This window comes from Corapipo altera, unplaced genomic scaffold (genome assembly GCF_003945725.1).
Source record: "Corapipo altera isolate COAL_440 unplaced genomic scaffold, ASM394572v1 58, whole genome shotgun sequence".
NCBI lineage: Eukaryota > Metazoa > Chordata > Aves > Passeriformes > Pipridae > Corapipo > Corapipo altera.
The window spans coordinates 295,561-318,057 of record NW_020884898.1 but is presented as its reverse complement, the minus strand read 5'-3'; the positions used below and the strand labels follow the sequence as shown (position 1 = coordinate 318,057).

At 40.0% G+C, this 22,497-nt stretch overlaps 2 protein-coding genes across 11 annotated transcripts; one reads left to right on the top strand and one right to left on the bottom strand.

Annotated features, from left to right (window-relative positions):
• Nucleotides 1-1,786: 1,786 nt before the first annotated feature.
• Nucleotides 1,787-18,783, bottom strand: CEP97 (centrosomal protein 97). 10 transcript variants are annotated; one of them, XR_003528538.1, is made up of 13 exons: nt 18,185-18,783; nt 16,082-16,224; nt 14,993-15,151; nt 14,509-14,610; nt 13,940-14,053; nt 12,851-13,017; nt 11,462-11,626; nt 10,295-10,425; nt 9,021-9,777; nt 7,921-7,996; nt 6,608-7,202; nt 4,986-5,061; nt 1,787-3,421 (listed from the first exon to the last, which is right to left on the bottom strand). XR_003528538.1 is itself a non-coding variant. In XM_027648679.1 (12 exons), the coding sequence occupies exons 1-12, from the start codon at nt 18,558-18,560 to the stop codon at nt 5,057-5,059; spliced, it is 2,790 nt and encodes a 929-aa protein (XP_027504480.1). In that variant the 5' UTR covers nt 18,561-18,783; the 3' UTR covers nt 1,787-5,056. The 10 variants fall into 10 exon arrangements, 4 of the variants coding, with proteins under 4 accessions (XP_027504480.1, XP_027504478.1, XP_027504481.1 ...); XR_003528537.1 differs by having other exon boundaries at nt 1,787-2,542; nt 5,562-7,202; nt 18,185-18,780; XR_003528533.1 differs by having other exon boundaries at nt 4,986-7,202; nt 18,185-18,780.
• A 12-nt stretch (nt 18,784-18,795) lies between these two features.
• Nucleotides 18,796-22,317, top strand: RPL24 (ribosomal protein L24). The gene is made up of 6 exons (XM_027648686.1): nt 18,796-18,846; nt 18,961-19,036; nt 19,866-19,976; nt 21,101-21,237; nt 21,548-21,611; nt 22,190-22,317. Exons 1-6 carry the CDS (start codon nt 18,842-18,844, stop codon nt 22,268-22,270), a joined length of 474 nt encoding a protein of 157 aa, XP_027504487.1. The 5' UTR covers nt 18,796-18,841; the 3' UTR covers nt 22,271-22,317.
• Nucleotides 22,318-22,497: the final 180 nt, after the last annotated feature.

Genomic DNA, 22,497 nt, shown 5'->3' with positions numbered 1-22,497 from the left:
AATCTTATTTTTACTAAGGAATATGGGGCTCACTTAAAACCTGGAAGAGAGCTAGAGCAGCTGAAATATTCCTGTGAACAAAACACTTTAGCCATTATAAATATAACTCTTGTCTTCTGCCCCCACCCCCATCGACCACAGCTATTTTGAGTAAGTTACCTTCTGTTTTTCTCTTCCTTTCTGCATCTTGCAATGGTGGTTACGTGGTAGAGAGAGAAAGCAAAATCTCCACAGGCACAAGCTTTTATTAGTACTATACACTGTGGGTCAAGCATTGAAAGTCATCAGGCTGTGTAAGCAAAACAGTTTAAGACAGTATTTTGAATGATTCCCCCCCCCCCCCCCCCCAGAGATATTTTGGCTACTGCTGAGCAGAGCTTACACAGAGCCAAGGGCTTTTTTGCTTCTCACACCACCCCACCAGCAAGTGGGCTGGGAGTGCATAAGAAGTTGGGAGGGGACTCAGTTCCTAGCACATATAAGCATTTCAGCCCATAAAATTAAAATTAACTATTTCCTTTTGAAAAAAAAAAAATGAGTCCATCCATTAGATATCCCTTTATTTTCCTAATCTAATAAAAGATTTTAATTTTTGATCTTATTACAAATGTGAATCAAAAACAGGGACAAGAGGGACCTTCAACCTGAGCTCCTGTAGTGTTATGGTTACTATCCCTACAATACACAGCATTTAAACTTAGTAGTACAGCTTTAAGGTCTTTACTCCAGGAGAAAACAGCATCGCTCTTCTCTTTTCAGACCTGAAGTTACTTTAGCTATGCCTCTTTCTGTCTTTTAAATAGAATCCTAGGATGGTTTGAGTTGGAAGAGACCTTAAAGATCACCTAGTTCCAACACTCCTGCTGTGGGCAGGGACACTCCTGCCTATGGCAGAACACTAGACCAGGTTGCTCGAAGTCCCATCCAGCCTGGCCTTGAACACTTCCAGGGACCGGGCATCCACAACTTCTCTGGGCAAATTGTTCCACCACCTCACCACCCTCACAGTAAATACCTTCACCGAAGAGCAAGAAGAGTCTCACTTAAAAAATCTCAGCTAATTTTCTTGGTGTAATGAAGTAGGAACACACAGTAAAGAGTTTAAAAATGCCCACTAATGTCCACATGTGAAATGAGTTAAACAAAACAAAGTTATCTTTGTTGGTTTGGGGGTTTCATTGTTTGTTTGGTTTGTTTTTTTTTTACTTTTGGGAGGATTGTGTTGCAGTAAAACATGACTTTCATATATGTCTGAGCTCCTGGAGTGTTTGTTTGTTAAAACTTTAAGGATGTTTAATTAATCTTCATTTGCTTAAGAACAGAGCAGGTATCTGACGAAACCAAAAGAGTAGGAGAGGGAACAACACTCTTTGCAACTGTGTTTCCCTTGATAAGCCCTTAGTCTTAATTCTCTTTCTAGAAAACTATACAGAATACTGCCACATCTTTTCATTTAAACACAGCAGGGAATTAAGAACACAAAAGAGAGGGCCAGCAGTAGAAACAAAGGACTGCAAATCATGAAGAACAATTTCAGTGAGGTTGGTGAACACATTTCAAGTACCCTACTACACTCTTACTGTCCTCAGCAGTCAAAGCGACCATGGAACGAAACAGTGGCCGTGGAATGCCTCGGCTGTACCAAGTAAAGAATGCTAATGCTTACCCTGTTATCAAATGCTTTCTGTTACCAAACTTCCCATCTCATCTCTAAAAGAGCCCTCCAATCCTAAAGAGATGACTACTAGCCATAAGGGTCAAGATCAAGTACACGTACACCTTAACATTTTCAATAAATGTACAAATCATTTATTTAAAATTCAAAACTCAGAGATACAAACAAAATACTTAAGAAACAATAAATCCAGAAATGTAAACACTTATAGAAAATATATGAACGGTACCAATTTAACCACCCGCCATTCTTCACAGAAAACAGCAAGAAGTAGAAAGACAAATCAATGCCCAATCGTTCTTTTTTTCTCAAATTTTAGTTTAGAGGTAGAATACTACTGTGAAAGACTCAACAAAATTTAGTTCAGTAGAATTATGCTACAAGTGAATTTAGCCCATATACTTATAAATGTAATGAAGCCAAAAAAGAAGATTCTTACTGAGAGCTCTTATACAGTAAAATTTGGTGTGGCACTTTCCAAGAGATAAAGCACCTTTCCTGATAAATACTGTTCTATGTTTTTGGAAGAAAAGGATCATGTGCTTTTCCCATTACTGACATAAAGAAAACAATTAAAAACAGACAGAAAGTCCCAGCTTTTCAGTAGGCATATAGAAAGCAAGTGTTTCTCAGTAACTTAGTCCCAGAAAAATCAATCTGGGGGAAAAAAGTGTAACTATGAAAAAGAGATACTTTGAAAGACTTCATGAATACTTGATGCATACTTATTCAGGTGGCACAGTCCTCAAGGGGGGGGAAAAAGTGTCTTTTCCACTATCAGGGGAACTGACCAGTTTTTACATTTTATTGTCATTCAGTCAGTCTCCACTCGATGCTACAATTCTATCCTCACAGGAAAAAGCGAATCTGTGTGAGACACAATAGAACATCAAGTCCAGTAAAAATTACCCAGGTAGTCTCAAAGGAATGCATATTCCATTTTTGTTCATCAAATGACCTGCTACAAGTAGAAATTAAGATTGGAATTCTTCAGACAATATATACAGATTCATAAAAAACAAGAACAATTTGCAAGCTCAAATACAAACATTATTCAGAAAAAAACCCAACTTTTTTTTATATACAGACTGGCTGCTAAGTGCATTATTTAAACTGCTGCATGCAAATAGTAGAATCTATGGTTGTTTAAGAAACTTAACTATCAACAATTGTTAGGCTTCTGCAGTTTAGTTTAACAAGGACTTTCTCAAGTATTTGCTGAAGGATATTTGTGATTTAGAAGCAGCAAAATAAAATTTACGGTCTTCAGGCATTCTTGCTTTATGGTATAAAACCACTTGTCCCTACCTTCAGAAAAACAGACAAAAGACTAATTTCTGCCACAGACTAGCTGAAAATAGGCTTGCATGGGCCAGCTATCTCATTTGGGGCAAAACTACCTGTGTGGCACAAGTTAAATAGTCTGAGCTATATTTAGCTGATTTTTCTGAAGCAAATAAAAGAAGCATTTAAACTGTACCCATGGCAGAGCTGACAACATTGCCTGGCAAATAACCATTAGTTACCTCTCCCATTACAACTGGAGTATCAGCCCAGCACAAAACACAAGGGACAAACTTTTATTGTACAAAGTACATTCTTCTGCTGAATATGAAGCCTTGCAAAAGGAAAATGTTGAAAGAATACAATATTAACACAGGAAATTTTCAGACATAGGTTTTCATATTTTAGGCCTTCCAATTCCTTTATGAAATTTCCATCATCTCCAAAGGGAGCTGTGCATCCCTATCCAGACAAAAGAATATTACATACCTAGATTAAGAAAACGTATCTAGACAAAGATGAGTAAATGTTAAGCCATTTTAACTACAATATTTCCAAATCATGATTCTTTGAGAGCTCAAACAGGACTGAAAGAAGCCGTTTTTAAGTATACATCCAGCTTTATTCCTCATTTTTCCACTGTATCCCTCCCTCATTACATCTTTTCCTGTATGCATTTGAATGGTCAGGATGAAAATATTTTCTGTATATACAAACTAATAACATTTTACCCTATAAAAACTAATCCAAAACTTCACCATTCTTTGATTTCTCTATATTTAGGCAACTCATCTTCTACACATGCAAGATACTTTTCAAAACATCGGAAAACAAAATGTTTTTGTATTTCACAGTTTCCCCAAAAAAGATAAAGCTGATCATACGTTGGTACATGCTTCCCTGTACCTACATAAAACCACCTTTGGATATACAGGTTACAAGTTAATAAGGACAACAGCTGACCTAGGCATTAGTTGAAATGCTGCCTTTGTGTTTGTGTTTGCATTCTCAAGTCCTAGTAACAAAGGAAATGTCAATAAACATCCAGGGCTTACACAAAAAATTAGCTTTCACCAAATTTTCCCCCTTTGACACCTCCAAAATTCAAGTTGTCTCTCCTCTTTCTGACTCTGCAGCAAAAGTGACAATACAAAATAGCAAAATATCCGTGCTCCCTCTGTGTCTTCAGTAAGTGAAACATTTTTATCCAGTGAGTGGTCTAGTTTCTCCCAGGTCTTGTGAATGCAAATAAAGCATTCTCTCATGGAAGAGATTACACCTAACCACTGCCTCTTGAGTGTAAGGTCCAACAACTGTTTCACAGACTGAAATAACTTATCTCTCAAAACCCAAAGAAAATCCCTTTAAAGGTTTACATCAAATTTCTTTTTCTGTAACGTGTTGACAGTCAAAGAGCCAATTCCTATGAACTGCAGATCCCCAAGCATGATAGATTTAAAGCCAAGTTCAGAACTTGCAGATGGCAAGGGTATGATCATGTGGACTACACACTTCTTTGCACAATTATTAGATGTTGTGATAATTAATGCACCTGTACCACTTTCAATACCCAAGCACAGTTGTGCTCTAATTATGAATATGGTTATGCTACAATGTGCTGTAACTAGATTCAGCGAGAGAGACAGTCCATTAAGAACCTACCACCTCAGTTGTTTGGGGTTTTTTCTTAAATGTTACCATGTATGGAAGGCACAGTCAAATGTCAGCCTGACTGCAGTGATAGCTCTTTTGAGAAGTTAGTGTCCTAGAACTTTTTCTGGGATAGGGAAAAAGAGATGATGGCTACTCTGTACACAGAGGCAAGCTTTATTCTTCCAAGGTGAACTTCACCACAGGGCAGATGGCTGGTAAAAGTCCAATAGACCACGTATGTTCTACATAAAGGTTATTTTAAGGTCTCAAGCAGATACTGGCCTCATACCAAACTCCTGAGTAGTGGTAAATTTCAGCTCAAAACCTGAAGTAGACAAGCAACCAAAGCTTTACAAAAACTAAATTATTTTACCTGGTAGTGTGGCCATAAGAGTCACTTTAAAACAGCACTAGTTGATTTTAATGACACCATAGCACCAGAAGTTAACCTGTGGATTCAGAGAATTACAATAAGCGTGTGTCTTTATAGCTGAGAAGTAAACATTAGCAAACTACTGAAACACTGGCCTTCCAGTAAACACTGAGAACCACAGCGTTAGCAAACTGAACTGACCCCTGTAACTCACAATATCAATTTTTATTTCACTAGTGTCCATCACAAACAACATGGCAAAACCAGATTTCCCCTTGCCACTTTTGCTGTATACCAAGATACCTGATCCTTTTCCATTAAAAAGCCAAACACAGCAATGGCTAGGCAAGATACAAGCCCTGTTGTTTGCCCAGTGTTTAAGTGGAAAGCATAGCCTAGGTATCTCAGCATATTTGCTAACAGAGAATAAATACAACTTTTTATCCACAACTTTTTATCCACACCTAGTTAAAGTGTCAAATACTGGACATACAGGGGGGAAAGAAACAAGCAAAAACCCAACAGAAATATGAAAAAATAATTTTAAGTCATGGCATTTGCTTTTAATATTTATACCTGTAGACAGGAGTAGTTGTGATCCATCAAATGCACTGTTTTGAAAGGCATGCAGATCCAAATCCCACAGTGACATCAGCATCTTTGTGGAGCAAAACATGCCATCAAGTCTGCTGCTGTAACCAAGCAGTGCAGCCTTGGAAATGATGTTCCCAAATCATATGCCCTTTTGAAATTCTTATTTAGTCCTGGCTGCTGCTATTTCCACTTTGAGTCTTACCTGAGCAAGCAGGGAAATTCACCCCAGGGCAAACTAAGGCCAAAGCTTGTTTGAAGCTCCCTAAGGTCTCTCCTGTAAGTCCCTGTTTCAGTGCATATGTAAACGACCTAATTCCTAGCCAGCAGCTTCAAATTATTTCCAAAAAGGTCACTGACTTGGACACTGGTTTTCTGGAATGCATCTTTTATACACTGACCAAACTACTTTTGTTAAAGTCAAAAGGTCTGAAAAGCAACTTCTTTCACCTTTCTCATCAGACTGTATCCTGCCTATGACAGGATGCACTGCCTGTATCAGTTCCATTTCTTCCCATATTGTTTCCTTCTCTTTGCGAAAGAAGAACTTAATCCTTCTTTGTAGAAAAAAAAAAATCCAATACTTACTGACACATTCACTCAAGTGAATTTACAGCAAACACTACCACTGCCACTCACAACCTTAATCTTCAGATTAATTTAATGGAAGCCAGTTATCAGGATAGCAGTTTTATGTTGGAAAATAAAGTGCATAATGATTGTCGCTGAGAACTTTGCTGATTTCAGGGTAGTATAGTTAGTGTCAGTCCTCAGCAACATAAATAAAATACTAAGTACAACATAAATTGGTAACGTGTCAAAATCTAAAACAGCACACATGAAAAATAAGTTTTGTATAAAAGAGAAAAAGAAAGCAAAGTGAAATGGAATCCCTCATCCTTTGTGGAACTGAACCTATTATACAGCTATTCCAACATGCAGCATCTGAAATGAAGAATCACAGTCCGTTTGCTTCCCTTCTACCATTTCTGAATCCAGTTTGTAGCTTTCTGGTGTCTGACTGATTTCACCTTGGATAGGGGAAGATGTATCTTGAGGGAGATCTAGAGAGACAGTGTCCGATGAAGAATCTTGGCTTTCTGCTGACACAGCGATTTGTGGACAGCTGCCCTCCATTTCCTCATTGCAATCTGTCACTTCATCAGCCTCTTCCAGCTGCTGAACAGATTTCAAATACTGTTGTATTAGTCCGTTGTCCTGCTCATTACTAGAGCTCTCTTTACTTTGCCCACCTTCCCCATGGCCATCCTCTACATCTGAGGAATATGCTGAAACAGAAGCGCCACACTGTTTGACAGTTTCCACTGAAAGAGAGCTCTCTGTTCCTTCAGCTAAGCTCTTTTCAGAGCTACACAGATCACTGGCGTGAGTCTGATCAGCTGCAGAAGAATGAAAACCAGAATCTGGGAATTGCAACAAAGACTTTTCCTGAAGATCATCACTAGCTGAAACTACCAAAGCAGAATTAACATTTGGTGGGGCTTCTTGCTCAAGTGTGGATGACTGAATAGGTGGTTTGGATGAGCATAAAATACTGGCTGAAGGAGTCCCAGTAGCACCTAAATTTTGCATCACTGAAAGCTGCCATTGTTGAAGGGATTTAACCTGTAAAACATAAATTCATTATGAAATGCAACTAGAAGTATTTTGACTTCTAGAGTACTTCTTGCATTCAGCAACCAAGCAATAGTATAAAACCTAAGATAAGAGACATACAAAAGGCTTGATATACCTTCAGGGAAATTTTGTTCTTCCCACTGATAAATCATGGCTTTTAAACCTAGAAGCCCTGACAGAGTACACAAGCTCTCAGTCCAAGTACCTCAAGAAAAAGGAATCTGTTCTTAAAAACAGAAAGGACGGGGAACCACTATGCAATAATTGATGCTTAAGAAAAGAGTCTTATTTTTGGATGAATAGCTTATTAAAAGATGTATTAATAACTTTCCTACTTCAGAAATGAGTTGCTCACAAGCAACACAGCTTGGTATTTCATTTGCCCTGGGTATTTAGCAGTCACATCATTCTTCACAGTTCTGCTACATTTATTTAGCTTCCCTTGCATTTTGTCTTCCTTCTCACACCAGGCCACAATTTAGCCTTTAGTAACAAAACCAATGTTCTTGCACTAATCCTTCTGAAAGTTATTTTCCCCCAGAATAAGAATATAGCAAACAACATGGCAATTCAATTCTATGAAGCCACTCAAGTCATCAGTGGAAAAAGTAAACCATATTGACTATCTCTTCAGGAGCTACAGTATGAAATAATGCCTTTCAAATTCATATATAAGCAGGAATACAACAGGACTAAAACCATTTACCTGGTTCCAAAGAAATCTGACAGCTTCCTCCTGTACAAGCCTTTGCATCTTGTCTTCCTCTCTTTCTTTTCTTAGTCTGCAAGAACACACAGTCAAAATGTATGCATCTTAAATAAGCAACATTTGGGTAACAGAGCAACAAGAATACATAAAAATGTCTACTTATATAACAGCACTCTTGAAAGATACAACAGAGCCTAACATTAAGAAATTACTGCAGTCTGGCTTGCCATCAATACCCAGCTGCTGACTTCAAGTTTCTTTTTCAGTTACATTTAGATTCTGCTTCCTTTTACTGCAGCACATTTGTTGGCTTGCCAATAATGTAAGTGTCTTTTTGGAAACTGAACCTGAGCTCTTATTTTTTCCTGCACAACTATCATCATCCCCCTCTACAATAACACTTCACTTCAAATTATGCTCTCCCCAGCTGATACCTGGACGCAGTACGATGCGTAAGCACTGGGAGTTTCTAGAGGCTCACCAAGCACTCAGCTTGATTCACAGAACTTACATCACTTGTGATAGTGAAGAAAAAGTGCCTGTCAGACTGACAGTCCCAGGCTGATAAGTAAATCCAGAATTTCTATCTTACAAATTGAGGAACTTTGATAATGATCTTATCCAAACATGGACTCACAGGGTCAAAAAATAAAGACAGAACAAAACAGTCACATTTTAAAATTGTATCATACAAGGCAGAGGGAATTCTACTTTTCACCAGCAACAGAGGAACAACTCATAATGGACACTTCATTTATAGACTCTGTAATTGCTAGAAGACAAGTAAAAAAAAAAAAGTCCAACTCAACAATTTCTATTTCAGGTTATCCACAGAAATATGCAAGTCCTGCTAACAGAGGAATAGAAAAATGTGTTCTAACCCAACCCACTCATAGAAGGCACTTTGAGAGTATGTGCATAACTGTGCTTACCTTACAGGAAGTGCCCCTGTAAATGTAACCACCATTTTATATTTCTGATGAGAGGTTCTACTGTGAGTAGTTATATCAAGATCCATTTACACCTGTTATGAAATACCCTGGAGTGATGGTTATATTCATACAGATTTGAAAATATATAGCATGACCTCAACTTACTTTTCTATTTCATGAGTTAAGCAAATTATGTGCTCCTGCATTCTGTGTAGTCGAATTTCATTTCGCACTTCCTTGGCTCGAGGATGGTAGTTCCTTGTATAAAATCCTCTCCAACAAGCTTGAAGCTTGGTAGCTGCTTTGGTCATCCTTTGCAGTTCAGCTGCACCTTGGTCAACAACAGCTAATGAATCAGAAGTTTCTCCTGTCATCTGGTCAGGACAGAGAGTTTTTACTCCCGATTTAGCACCTAACGAGGTGCTGGGGTGACTATGAAGAACATGATCTTCAGAGGACACTGAGCAGCTGCTGGTGTTAGCAGCCAGTCCAGCTGCTCCTGGGTCAGGAGAAGGCAACACCACAATCTCTTTGACATTCTCTTGCATTTCCACACCTCCTACTGCTCTGTTTGTGTGCTCTCTTGTAACACACGAAGCTTCTTGCTTGTTAGTTGTTTCTCTACTATTAACATCTCTCACACATTCAATCACTGTATCATCATCATCTTCTAGGCCCAAACTGATTCCATGTAGCTTCAGGTCCAAAGCAGGAGACACTGGAGACAATCCTGAAGTAACTGGCATGAAAGTAGACTCTGAGGATAAAAGGCTGCTGTTTAGTTTGTCTTCATCTGTCTGTACATCTTCAAGGTATAGATCCTTGTGAAAGCTTCTTTCAAGAGGACAAGTGTTCTTTGCAGCATAGGAATGATCATTGTTTGCACTTGGTCCAACCCAAGAATTCTTCTGGATGACAGGTTCTAGATAGGCAGAAAGCCATATTCAAGTGTTACAGTATTTCAATAACATCTTCATTCAACTCATAGGGATTCACAATCTGGTTTTGATAGTTAGCACCCAGGTGTGTAAGATGATCTAAAATACTAGTAAAGGTGAGCATTATTTCTATATAAGGAAAATAACCCCTTAACAAAGTAACATCCACAAACTTGGAAAATACTGGATACAATAAATTGCACAAACTGCATCCCCTTAGAGAAGTCAACTTTTATAAAATGGAACAGTCAAAGTAATAACTTTGTGTACATTGGATTGTGTTTTTCGCCTAACAAACCTACTAGTATTTCAAGACACGAATAAGCACGGAACAGTTTTTAGGCAACAAAGTATAACTTCAGTTGAAAAAGTCTCCAAAAATCAATAGAATAAACTAATAACAGGGTCTTGTTCTGAAATCCTCTCTGCAAAGTTATCTGTGTTGAAAAGAAAAATAGCTATTTCCACAGGTTAGATCACAGGTGTAGATTAGCTTCTTACCACTTTCAAGAACCATCTGTGGTGGCTGGGCTGGACTGCTGTGTTCATGAGCAACTGGCACTGTTTTGCTGGGAGCAGAGGTAGGTGGTCCCTCATTTTGGTTTTGATGCATCAGCTGCCTCTGGTGGAGTCTAAGCACAAAGTTCCAACAAATTTTGTATTTAAACTTTTTCAGTACAGAAAACATCTAAGAAAATATCAATTACTTCAAAGGAAACAAGTGATCAAAACATTCTAAACAAGAGGCTAGTTATGCAGATTCCTATACCTACAAGACATTAACAGGGCTACTCACAAAGTAGGGGATTGCACAGTCTGTTCCTGCTCCCCTTCCTCCTGCCCCTTTTTTTTTCATTACATGTATCAAAAAAAAAAAAAAAAGGAGGAAAAAGAAGAGAAAAAACCCAACACTCAATTCTGACTATAGACTAAAAACCATTAAGTACTCCTACACACAAGGAAGGCATCCAGATATTTTAAGTGCCTGATGCAGAATACATTATGCTTATAGGTGCTCGAGGAATGGAAGGAGTGTCTTTTCTTTTTTAAAGTGACTGACTCAAGGAATAGGTGTCCCCTTTACTAAAGAGACAAAATCCTAGTACGAATGAAGAAATATTGCCACAAACTTAAAATCATCCTTTATAAACCCAGAGAAAACACAGGTTGTTTCAGCCCAGCTAAATTAGAAGATCATGAGGTAGAGGTCAAAGTCAAACTGCCCTATAAATCAGATATGTGTGTGCATATATACATAGGTGGGAATTTCGAGGGGACTGCTTTTTCTGCTGAGGTTTTCTCGGTTTGGTTGTTGAGGTTTTTTTAGATTTTACAGTTATATTTAGCAAGCCAACTTCCCGAGTTTTCCCCAGAAACATCATGTGAATGTCAGAGCACTTAGCTGGAGATTCCAAGGTGAATATGCTTTTATTGCACCTTCTCCTCCAAAATGGCCACATTTCTATAACTTCTGCCTGGAGGCCAATCTGCACTGACAGTTACTCCTTCCAGATGCTCCCAGTTTCTGTTCCTTTGATGAGATACCACCCTCCTGCTTACTACAGGACTATTGTTGCTCAACTTTCTAATCACTATATCTAACATAAAATAAGACCTATAATTATATTCTCAATTACACTCTCTAGGAAAGAAACAGTAAGTTCTCACCTTTGCTTACTCAGTATTTTTTCCAGTTTGGCATCCTCTTCAGTCTGGAGTCCGTATGCAGATATGAGAGGACAAACAGTAGCCAAGTACTGAACGAGCTGAACATGCTGCCCAGGTCGATATGATCTTCCTTTACCTTGACTGTAGAGCCATTCTGCTTTCAAACTGTTAGGAAGGGGGAAAACGGTCACCACTAATGAATGGCATAAAACCACTAAGTCTCCTTTCCTCTAGGGGGTACCCAAGAGCTAATCTACAAATCTAATCAAAACCTCCAACGTGTGCAGTGCCCGGGGAACTGGGAATTTCATTTCCAGAACAAGGAATAAAGTATTCCCTCACATAAGCATCCAAAAAAAAAAAAAAACCTGTCCAAAACTGTGCAGTCTCTGCTTTGTCTGTGTGTAGTCTTTGAGCACTGAAACCACATTTGTGTCAATGAATTTATCATCAAAGCTTTCACAGAGACAGAAGAATTCACACAAACATACAGAACAGGTACAGCGAGCAAATCTTGCCAGAAGCATTCAATAACTGAAATCTGTTTTTAAATTAAATGCACTTCAGTCTGAGAATATTTAATATAATACATATACATAGAGTAACACAGTTAATAGACAAAACCTTATTAGTGACAAAAAAAGTTTAAATTCTAACAGACAACTTTTCAGGGAAGTTATACCATATTATGGTGAAACAGAGCTAAAGTTAGTTTACCTTTGACAAAAAAGGCAGCTTTTCATTTTAGTAATGGGAAAAGAAGGACATTAATGTCCTGGACTACATTCATGTACTGGACTAGAATGTGTTTATACTAGATAAACTGTTCTGTATACTAGATAGACTGTTCTGATGTGCAGAACTTTGTCATATCATAGTGATATGAATGATTACAATGATATACTAACAAGAGATTTGAGCAAAATAATGTGTAACTAATTGATACCAAAGAAAGGCCAAATGTAGAAATGCACACACAAATAAGACCCTTTATAAAAGGGGACATTTGAGTTTACCACAAGTTATAGCTTTAATATCTGCTGATTGTCACATTCTACAAAAAGGTTGTAAGCTTGGAAAGGGTAACAGACCATTGATAAATTGCTACCGGTTTTGTAGAAGTGCTAACATGAGTTGAACAACAAAACAAAAGCTTGACTATACTTCTACATAAACAAACTTGTGATCTTATATAATAATTCCAGTGTAACAGATGAAAAGTTTAGCAAAAGCAACAACGTTAACCAGCCTGTATCTCATACAGTCATTAGCAACACAAATATAATTTCAGATCATTAGCACTCATTTTTTTTTCATTACTTAAGAATGCAATTTCAGCTTAGCCAAATTTTACTTATTAATTTTAGAGATTTAATACAATTATGTCACCTTTCCTTCTGAGAAATCACATATCCATCAAGAACTTTCAGGTTCAGACACCAGCTGACAATATATGGCCTGTAGTCAAAGCCAGGGACAGAAGGTGTGGCCATCACACAAGGATTGTTCATAATCGACAGCTGTTCCAACTGACGAAGAGAACTCAGGAAAGAAACCTTGAGAAAATAAGACATTTGTTACCTGAACCCACTAAATGCTTACAGAAAGTACCACATTTCCTAGATGCAGCCAGACATCTCATGCAAAACAACAGAATTACAAACACATTAAAAAGCACATTTGCTTTTCGAACACAACACCTACAAAGGACCTTCTACCAACTACTGTCATTTTCCCATCAATTCTTATGTAAGTACTATTAGCCCTTGCAAAGTATCAGCTTCTCTTAAAATCTGGGAATGGAGCTTTATGTATGGAAAGGTTTAGTATTTCTATGATTCCAGTTTACTACAACAGGTGTTGGATTTTGACACAAAAAAAAAAAACCAAAAAAAGGCAAGCCAAAGAGCTGAAGAAACACTATTCTGTTTTGAAGAGAAATGTATTACCAAAACAAGATTTTCCTTCCGACATGAATTCCCAACCAAGTTTTGGCTGCTACTTATATTAAAACAAACAAACAAACAAAGCAATAAAGACAAGTCACAGGCAGATTATTTGTTCATCTTATAGGTGTTTGAAAAATAGGTCAGTTGCAACAAGTGCAATTCAAATCTCTGTTCTAAACACAGTAGCTGTAGAAGCTCTCTGCAGCAGTTAATCAGCTCAGCTTTCAACTTTCAATCATGACAAGCTACGAATTTAGTCCTAAAGTATACTTTTGACAGCCTTGAATAACAAAAATATAAAAAAAAAAAAAAGGCAAAGTTTCTTTCCAGGCTGAATTTTAAAGGTATCACCTAGCTCGTGTAGCTCATGCAAGTACAGTTATTGCACATAAACTATTACAAGTTACTTCCATCAGCATGGGTTGTTTCAAAGAAGAGAGCCCACTCTCAGCTACAAGTTAAAAAAAATTGTTGAACTACCTGCTTTTGGTCTACCTGATGGAAAGGTGATGTATCTTCTATATTTTACCTCATTTAAGTCTCTGATTTCATTTTCAGCCAAAGAAAAAACAGTCAAACTCTGAGGCAGGCAGACAGGGGCAGTGCGAAGTGAAGTTATAATATTTCCATGTAGCAACAGAGTCTATAAAATAAAAATATGGTGATGAAATGTATGTTTGATCAAAACCCCCATTTTTCTTGTTCAGGCATTACCTGCAAAAAACATGCAAAAGAACTATAATTAAGGCTTTCTCGTCACAGTTACCAAAAAATGTATTTGGAAACAATTTTTATCTGCAGTGTTCATGCTAAAGGAGTTAAGAGTATGCTTTGTCTCGATTCATGACAGAAGTTAAGAGAACAAAGAGCTATGAACAATATCTCACCATCATATTTTTATCAAAATCATTATAGAAAGTTATAGCCTTGGTTGCTGCAACTCGGAAACAAGGAAAAGAATTCTTACATGCTTCTCTTTAGATATGATAGTAATTCATTAAAATGCTTTAAGAGCTAGTTTGAATAATGAATGTTTTTAAAGGCAGAAATTTCCTTATGTAAAGAACATAATGAAAATAGAGATAAAATAACATCTACCTTCAGTGATGTAAGCTTGGAGAGATCACCTAACTGAGCTATGTTATTGTCTGATAGATCAAGATGCTGAAGAGACAGACAGGAATTGATTTGTTCAATGACCTACAAAAATAAAGAAGTCAATTACTCACAGTAACTCTCTTTTAATCACTAAATAAAACCAGGTATCAATAACTACATATTATTTTGAAAGCTAAAAAAACAACTGGATAAGTAACCCAAAATAAAAACCATGTTTTAACATAGTTTCATTTTAAAGCTGATACTTCTTTTTCCTATTTTCGTGACTGTTTCCTTATTCTCATTATATTTTGATATCAAACTTTTTATTTTGTCCTAGCCAACTGCAGTCCAAAAGCTGCCTTCTTCTATTTCATTAATCAGTAGACGCAAAACATCAACATTTTTGTTCCACTCCAAACCAGAAAAGTACTCAGATTTCTTTGCTTCATTTTTACAAAACGTGAAAGAATAAATACTTTACCTTAAGGTTATTTCCTGCCAAGTTTAGCCATTCCAAGTGCACCAAATCCTTCAGCCCTTCCACGTACCCAATGCTATTATGAGGCAAGTTGAGCACCCGGAGCTTAGTGAGTTTTGCTACACCCATCATTCGCACCAAACGGTTGTTGGCTACAGAGAGCTGCAGATGGACACACAAATAAAAGGAAGAGTTTTAACTACACAGACAGAATAGGCTTTTATGTTTAATAGTTGAAAATCTACTCCAAACAGGAACTTCTTCAATCTACGTATTTCATTTCCCAATAAATTAATAACACAAACAACCCACAAGAGCCAGGAAATAAATTACTGATCAAAGAGCGTTGTCTTCAACTCACTCTGTAAACTTAAGAGGAAATTCTCCTAGCAACACCTAAATAAAGGAGAAAGAATGAGGAATCGTGTCATACAGAAATAAGATTTTAAATCCAGAATTGCCAATTCACTGTGCAAATTGTTGCCCCATTCCTGGTGTAAAATTGTACTTACTGTCAACATGGCAGAGGACAAAATATGTTTCACATGATTAACAAAAAAGTCCTCTGCTAACAGGACTGTAGATCACAAACTGTTTAAAGAGTAGATCCTGATTAGACATACACTTCAGTAACATGACTGCAAACTGACTCTGGTGAAGGTTTGTTGTAGCAACAAACCCCACCTCTCCCATTTCAGTTTAGTTTGTCTATAGAAACTATTGGGCAGCTTTGAGTTTCTCTGGAGGCACTTTCAGTGATAATAAAGTTATTTTTAATGTTACAAAGCACAAGTATCCAAAAGCTAAGTAGTATCAAAATTTGGGTTATCAGTGAATTTTCTAAGTGTTCTTATGATGCCCCCTCCCATTAGGATTTATTTAGTTCATTTTTAGTTGCCTAGGTAATGCTCAAAACAGCCTCCTCCACAACCAACTGTAGACTGAAAAAAACAAAGCTATTTTAGTCACCATTTTTTTTATGAAGACAATAACTGCTAGTTTACTCCAATTACATAACACAGCCTTTAAGCAGAAGATGCTAACATCACAGTACCATTATTTCATAGCAACATCAAGTCAAGTAATACTGACCTGCATCAGATTCCTGCATTTTTCCAAGTGTTCCAATTTAATTATCTGGTTTTTGTCCAGAATCAGAGTCTGAGTATCAGCATCACAGGGTAAGGTTGGACACAGTTTTTGCAATCCTTGACCTGAGCAGTTGACTACCAAGCCTTAGAATAAAAAGGAGAAAAAAGACAAAAAGGGCACCACAAAGTTTATATATGAGAACATGGACTGAAAAAGCAATGCAAGATAAACTGATTTGTTTTACATTGCATGCAGATAATTTGGAAATACAGGTTAAGTTTCTTTTCCATGTAAAACTGAAGCAAATTATTTCAGTCAAAACACCTCAGAGTAACTGATCCAGTTACTCAAAGATATGCCTTCCAGACCCTGTCACAGTAAAGAACTCTGGTAGAATTCTGGGAAAGTCAGTAACAAGACCCTCTGAAGTGAGAAGCAGAGCAAAAAAAAAAATAAAAAAAAAAATTTGGTAGCTAAATTTAAAGGTGTCATCCTCAAAACCTCAAATTTCAAAAGAGACTAAACTTTTAAATTCTTCAGAGATTGCAAGTTTTGAGCATCTTGACTACCAACTATGTATGTGTAGGCATTCTATCTAAACTAAGAATCCATTCTTACAACTATACTACAGTACTGGTGGCATTGGGCAGGAACAAATTGTAAATAGGCTAGCATACCACTTAATAATGGAACACACAGTTAAAATGCTCCATGTAAAAAGTGTTACTATATAAAGTTAAAAGGCAAACATTTGCCATCTACAGGGAGCTTGAATGACTGCATACCCATGGTGACACCCAATAATAATAATTTTCACACATTAAGCCTCTGCTGTGTATTTGATGTACAAACACCATCGTAGTGCTTGATCTTCTCTCCCTATCTGCTCAGTTAATAACACTGCCTTTTTCAGCAGCATGTCTCAAACAGTGTTCTTACCCCAACGTGCCATACATATTAATATTCTTACAGTTTACAGGCTTTTTGAGTTTAGTTATGGTACAAGAAGAGACAAACTGAAGAGCAGTAATGCAGAGCCAGCAACACCAGAAACAGTCACACTCCTGTCTTTGCACATTCAGGGAGAAGGTAGTGCGTGTCTCCCATTTAAGTTGTCACCTCTGCAACCCCATGGTCACTTTAGCTAAACACAGAAGTTTTGTATCTGCCCCTTTATCGAAGGATTTGTTACAAAAATTCACAACTGACCCCTGAGGACCTAGGAGAGAGGTTTGGACCCACAGTATAGAATTACAAGAGTAAAGTTTTTATTCATGCATCCTTTTATTCACACAGGAGGCGCCCCTTTCAAACTGGGGCACCCGCAGTGGTGGCTTCACAAATGGTTGTTACAGATTTAAAGCACTCAGGTACAACATGATCTGACTACTTGCTACTTAACACACATCCATTTGCCAAGAAACTGTATTTCTACGGTGTCACCATCCACCTGCTTCTCTATAGATCGAGACATCCCTGCAGCCAGTCTTGCTATAATCACTTATGTATGATACCAGACAGTGGGAGGGTTTCCCAGAGGTGTTAAAGGGGGTACCTGCCTCTTTATTGTTTGTGAGCACACTCAAGATTCAGAGCAGCACAGGTTCCTGTTTCAAAAGGGTCTGTCCTTCTCCTTGCAACAAGCTGGGGTCCTCTACTTTGCTTGCATAGCATACAGGTATTCAGTATACAGCATGAAATACATATATAGTTCCTCCATCCCCGGCAGTGTTCAAGGCAAGGCTGGATTGGGCTCTGAGCAACCTGGTGTAGTTGAAGGTGTCCCTGCCCACGGTGGGGGGGATGGAACAAGATGATCTTCAGTGTCCCATTCCAACCCAAAGCATTCTATGATATACAGCTTTAAGAAATCAATATGATTTCATACTATAAAGACTCATTGGTAAAATACTTCGGAAACGAGATTTTCCTAATAGGCTTTCAGGAACCAGGAAAACGTTCCAGAAATCCTTATTACTCGTTTGGCAGGAAGCAAGGAACTGCACCCTCAGAAGAGGCGCTGTCTTCCCAAGACCTCTCAGCCCTCCACTGTAGGGAAAACGGGCCTTATTTCGTTCAAGTCCTGGCCTATAAAGCTCCTACAAGGCTGCGGGATGCTCCAGCACGATGGACAGCCGCTTGTCCTGCCCGGAGCCAGGCCCATTCCCCCGGGCGGGCAGCCGTGCCCACGCCGCTCTCCTCGCCCCGCTGCCCCGACCGCTTCCAGCCCGCCCGGGAGCGGGCACAGCGCGGGGGCGAACGGGGGAGCGGCCGAGCCGCCCCTCAGCCCCGGGAGGAGGGAGAGACCCCGGCCCCCCCCCAGCCGAGGCCCCCGCGCCCCTCCGAGCGCCACCGCGGCTTTCGGGACCCGCAGCACACAGTGGAGACCCCAAGAACGCAGCCCCGCCGGCCCCCGAGCGGGGCTGCCCTTACCCGCTCCGGCCGCCTCGTCCCCCGCCCTGGCCGTAGCGGCCGCCATGCCCCGCGCCTGACAGCGCCGCCAGGCAACCGAGCGCCGATCTGCCCCGGGGACACCGCGGCTTTTATCCCGGGCAGGGCGGCGGGTGCCGCGCTCGGGGCCGTGCCCGGGAAGGGTCGGCCCAGCCGGGTGAGCGCTCGGCCAGCCCAGCCCCCGCCCTCCCGCGGTGCAGCCGGGGCGGCCCTTCCCGGCCCTTCCCTCCCGCTCCCGTCGGGCCCCGCGCGCTCCTGACACCGCCCCCGGCGCGCTCCCCGCCCCTCCGGCCCTTCGCCGCCGCCATCATGAAGTGAGAGCCTCCGCCGCCCCATCCGGCTCCATCCGCCGCGGGGAGGCCGCCGCGGGGCCCCGGCCGCCTCCCCCGGCCCCCCGCGCCCTCCCCTAACTCTTCTCTCCCGCGCAGGGTCGAGCTGTGCAGCTTCAGCGGGTACAAGATCTACCCGGGCCACGGGCGCCGCTACGCCCGCACCGATGGCAAGGTGAGGCCGGGCCGAGCCCCTCGGGGCCGGGCGGGCGCGGGGAGGGCGGTGGGCCCGCGGAGAGGCCGGGCTGTGCGGTTGGTGTTGGCCGGGAATGAGCCCCGGTGGCTCGGGGCCTGCCCGAGTTGCGGGTGTTGAGGGGTGCGAGGGCAGCATCGCTGTCCAGGTGCTGTGGCGTGGGGCTGGGTTTTAGGATGCGGTTTGGAAAGCGTGTCTCAGAGCAGCAGGTATTCTGCTTGGACGTCCTGTATCTAATGCTGAGGTTTGCTGCTGGTCTGGGAAATGAGTTGGGTGCAGATGGTTGGGGTGGAATAGGGAGGAGAGCTCTTTCGGGGCGTCGTGTCACATGTAGACAGGACTGTCCTTTCAGGCCTGCAAAAGGAGGAGTTGGGTTTTGGGTATCCTAGCGCAGTCATCTTGCTGTATGGAATGACAGCTAAGGAAATAAACTGGTTGAATCCTTGTGTGCTCTCCTGGGAATTAGGCTATGCTTAAAATCGAATTGTACAGTTAATAATAAATTAACCTGTTTATTCTGCGTGTTGTTTTAGACAAGCAGGTTCGTTTATCTGTGCAAGAAGGAATTGGGTGGAGCACTGGTCTCCCTGTCTTCCTTAGGCCAAGTTTTGACTCACTCCCACATACAGGAAGTAGTACATAGTTACTTGAAGACAGACACTTGAAAAGTATGATGTTATCTTCTAAAATTTTTAATAGTCAGAGCTGTGTTAAAGAAATACAAAGGCATCACTGTTGGAAAACACTGAGTCAGAGATTTACTTCATGCAAACTGTGATAATGTCATTCATAAAACACTTTGCCTTCACAGGTTTTTCAGTTCTTGAATGCAAAATGTGAGTCTGCATTCCTTTCCAAGAGAAACCCCCGTCAGATCAACTGGACTGTTCTGTACAGGCGTAAACACAAGAAGGGACAGTCAGTAAGTATATACCAACTAAAGGCTGCCAAAAGATGTGGTCACTGGTCTGTGAGAGGTCACTTGAGCACACTGCTGTTCAGCAGAAGTGTGACCCATATAACCAGGATGACAACTGACCAATAAGGGTGAAAATGTGATCGCAGTTTTATGAGTTGATACAGTGCTTTGTGGTTTAAAGGTAACCAGTTCAGCAAAAACATTATATTTGGGTTGTAGCACTTCTTTGAGGAATCACTTAGAGCCACAGTAGGTTCAGTAGATCTTAACAGCTGTAGGAATGGCACGTTTTAAAAGATTAGTTTTAGGGAAGGTGGGTAATGCTATTTAATATGCAGACTTTCTGAAAGTTTGATCTTGTAAACTTCCTGAATGGTGACAGCATAGATGATTTGGGAGTTTAGGGGGCAGGGATGGCACTTCTAATGTACTCTCTTTGAAAACCTTGGGCTGTAGCTTAGCAGAAGGCCTTTCCTATGTTGTTACCACATGAAAAAGATAAATGACTAAGGCAGGTAGCATGAGGTATTTCCAGTGCTCTTGTTTAAACTTGCACAGCAGAAGAGCATTTAGCGAGAGCTCACATCAGTGCTGAAAGTCAGTGTTTTTACCAGTTTGTTTGAAGAAGGGAAGTTGGTGGTTGATGGCTTACACTGCTGCCTAGCACTTGATCCCACCTGAAGAGATGTGAAGTGTTTTCCTTTCAGAAGATTGAATCAAATGAACTTTATCTCCCCTCTTTTTTTTCCTTCTGTGAGTTACAGAAGGCTGAACTTCTGACATTCTTCCAAAATATTTTTTCTTAGTACCTTGCTGTAGAAGTCTCAAAGATAAGGGAGCTAATGCATGTTCTCAAACACCAAGACCTGGACAGCCATGGAGCCATCTGAGGATTTTTGGTAACACACTGAGAAAGAACAGGCAGTGGCTGGAGAAGGGGCCACACAGGCAGGGCAGCACTTCTCTGTAACCAACAGAAGAAATCTCCGAAGTGAGAAATAAAATTCTACTTCAGTGCCCACTTTTAGAACAGCTTCAATCTCAATAGCACCTTGTTCCTGTAATTGTCTTTAGCCATTTATTTAATGTCTTGTGATGCTAATTTTCTCCATCTTGTGCCATTGTAGGAAGAGATACAGAAGAAGCGCACGCGCCGCGCTGTCAAGTTCCAGAGAGCCATCACTGGTGCCTCTCTGGCTGAGATTATGGCTAAACGAAACCAGAAGCCCGAAGTACGCAAAGCACAGAGGGAACAAGCTATTAGGTGAGAAGTCAGACATCAGTGGGGTTTTTAGTTTGTTTTTAATCAGTATATTTGTGTGTAATATCTTGGCAAGAGACTGTAGCAGCAAAGAAGAGTCTCTTCTTGCCCTCTCTCGTATCGAAAATAATTTTTTTGTCCCACACAGTCCTGCTGTCTCTGTTGTAGTCACCCTAGAGGGGAGTGAATGCAGAGGAGAAATCTGCAATAATGCATCCCATTCCTGACCTTAGGGAGCTCTTACAGTGCTGAGACAAAGAAACAGTGAATGGCAGACTTGAATAACCGTTCCTCTTTTTGTGTTAATTAACAGAGCTGCAAAGGAAGCCAAGAAGGCTAAGCAGGCAACCAAGAAAACAGCTGTTTCTGCTGCAAAGGTGAGATATAGTAGACAAAAAGAAATCATGAAATGGAATACACCATGTTATAACACAACACACAACATTCTGCTGCAGGACTTCATTGGAAATGCCCATTTCTGTTTTGAGGAAGCATTTGCATATTTTTTCTTTTGATCTGAAAACACCTTGACCAGACTTTTAGTAAAGTTAAACATACCCAAATAGCTGAACAGAATTAACTTTTTTTTACAGAATAAATAAATATTACAGTAAAACAACTTTCTGGCTATATATTAGAGATACTTAATAGATAAAAAACTTGTTTGGATGTAACATTTTCATTGTCTAGGAACTTAATACTTAATAATATTGATGAGTGCCACCATCTATTTCATTATTACTTATGAATTAATACCCTATGCTGGCATGATACATGTTGTAGGCTTAGTGGTATGTGTGTAAACATCTATTAACGTGATTCTCATCTGATAGATTGTAATTCTAATCTGAGCTGATTTAAATTGCCTAATTTCTGTCAAAAATATATACAGGGATGCTTTCAGGACTGCAGATAAATTGCTTCTCTTTGTTCATACCTAACTATTTCTCTATAGGCTCCTACAAAGGCAGCACCAAAGCAGAAGATTGTGAAGCCAGTCAAGGTTTCTGCTCCCCGTGTTGGTGGAAAGCGCTAATTTGCCAAGCTGTTGGTCATGCTGAATAAACATCTTGTTAACTTTCATTGCTTGTGCCATGTTCTCCTCCACTGTGTGAGATACACTGAAGAGAATGAATCTGTGAAATAACCATGTCTGTTTTTTGCAGACTGAAAAACATCTTATTGCCCTAAAACACTTGTTTCTTGGACAATGTGCAGTATTGGTACGTTTCCCAAGTCGTTAACAACTGGCTCATTGACAGG

Coding starts and splice junctions, on each gene's coding strand:
- CEP97 (XM_027648677.1), bottom strand. CDS start 18,560: ATGGCGGCCGCTACGGCCAGGGCGGGGGACGAGGCGGCCGGAGCGGGT. Junction 16,225..18,184: donor CTGGAGCATCCCGCAGCCTT/GTAGGAGCTTTA, acceptor TTTTATTCTAAG/GCTTGGTAGTCAACTGCTCA. Junction 7,203..7,920: donor TCAGATTTCTTTGGAACCAG/GTAAATGGTTTT, acceptor TATGTTTTACAG/GTTAAATCCCTTCAACAATG.
- RPL24 (XM_027648686.1), top strand. Junction 21,238..21,547: donor CAGAGGGAACAAGCTATTAG/GTGAGAAGTCAG, acceptor GTTAATTAACAG/AGCTGCAAAGGAAGCCAAGA. Junction 21,612..22,189: donor CAGCTGTTTCTGCTGCAAAG/GTGAGATATAGT, acceptor ATTTCTCTATAG/GCTCCTACAAAGGCAGCACC.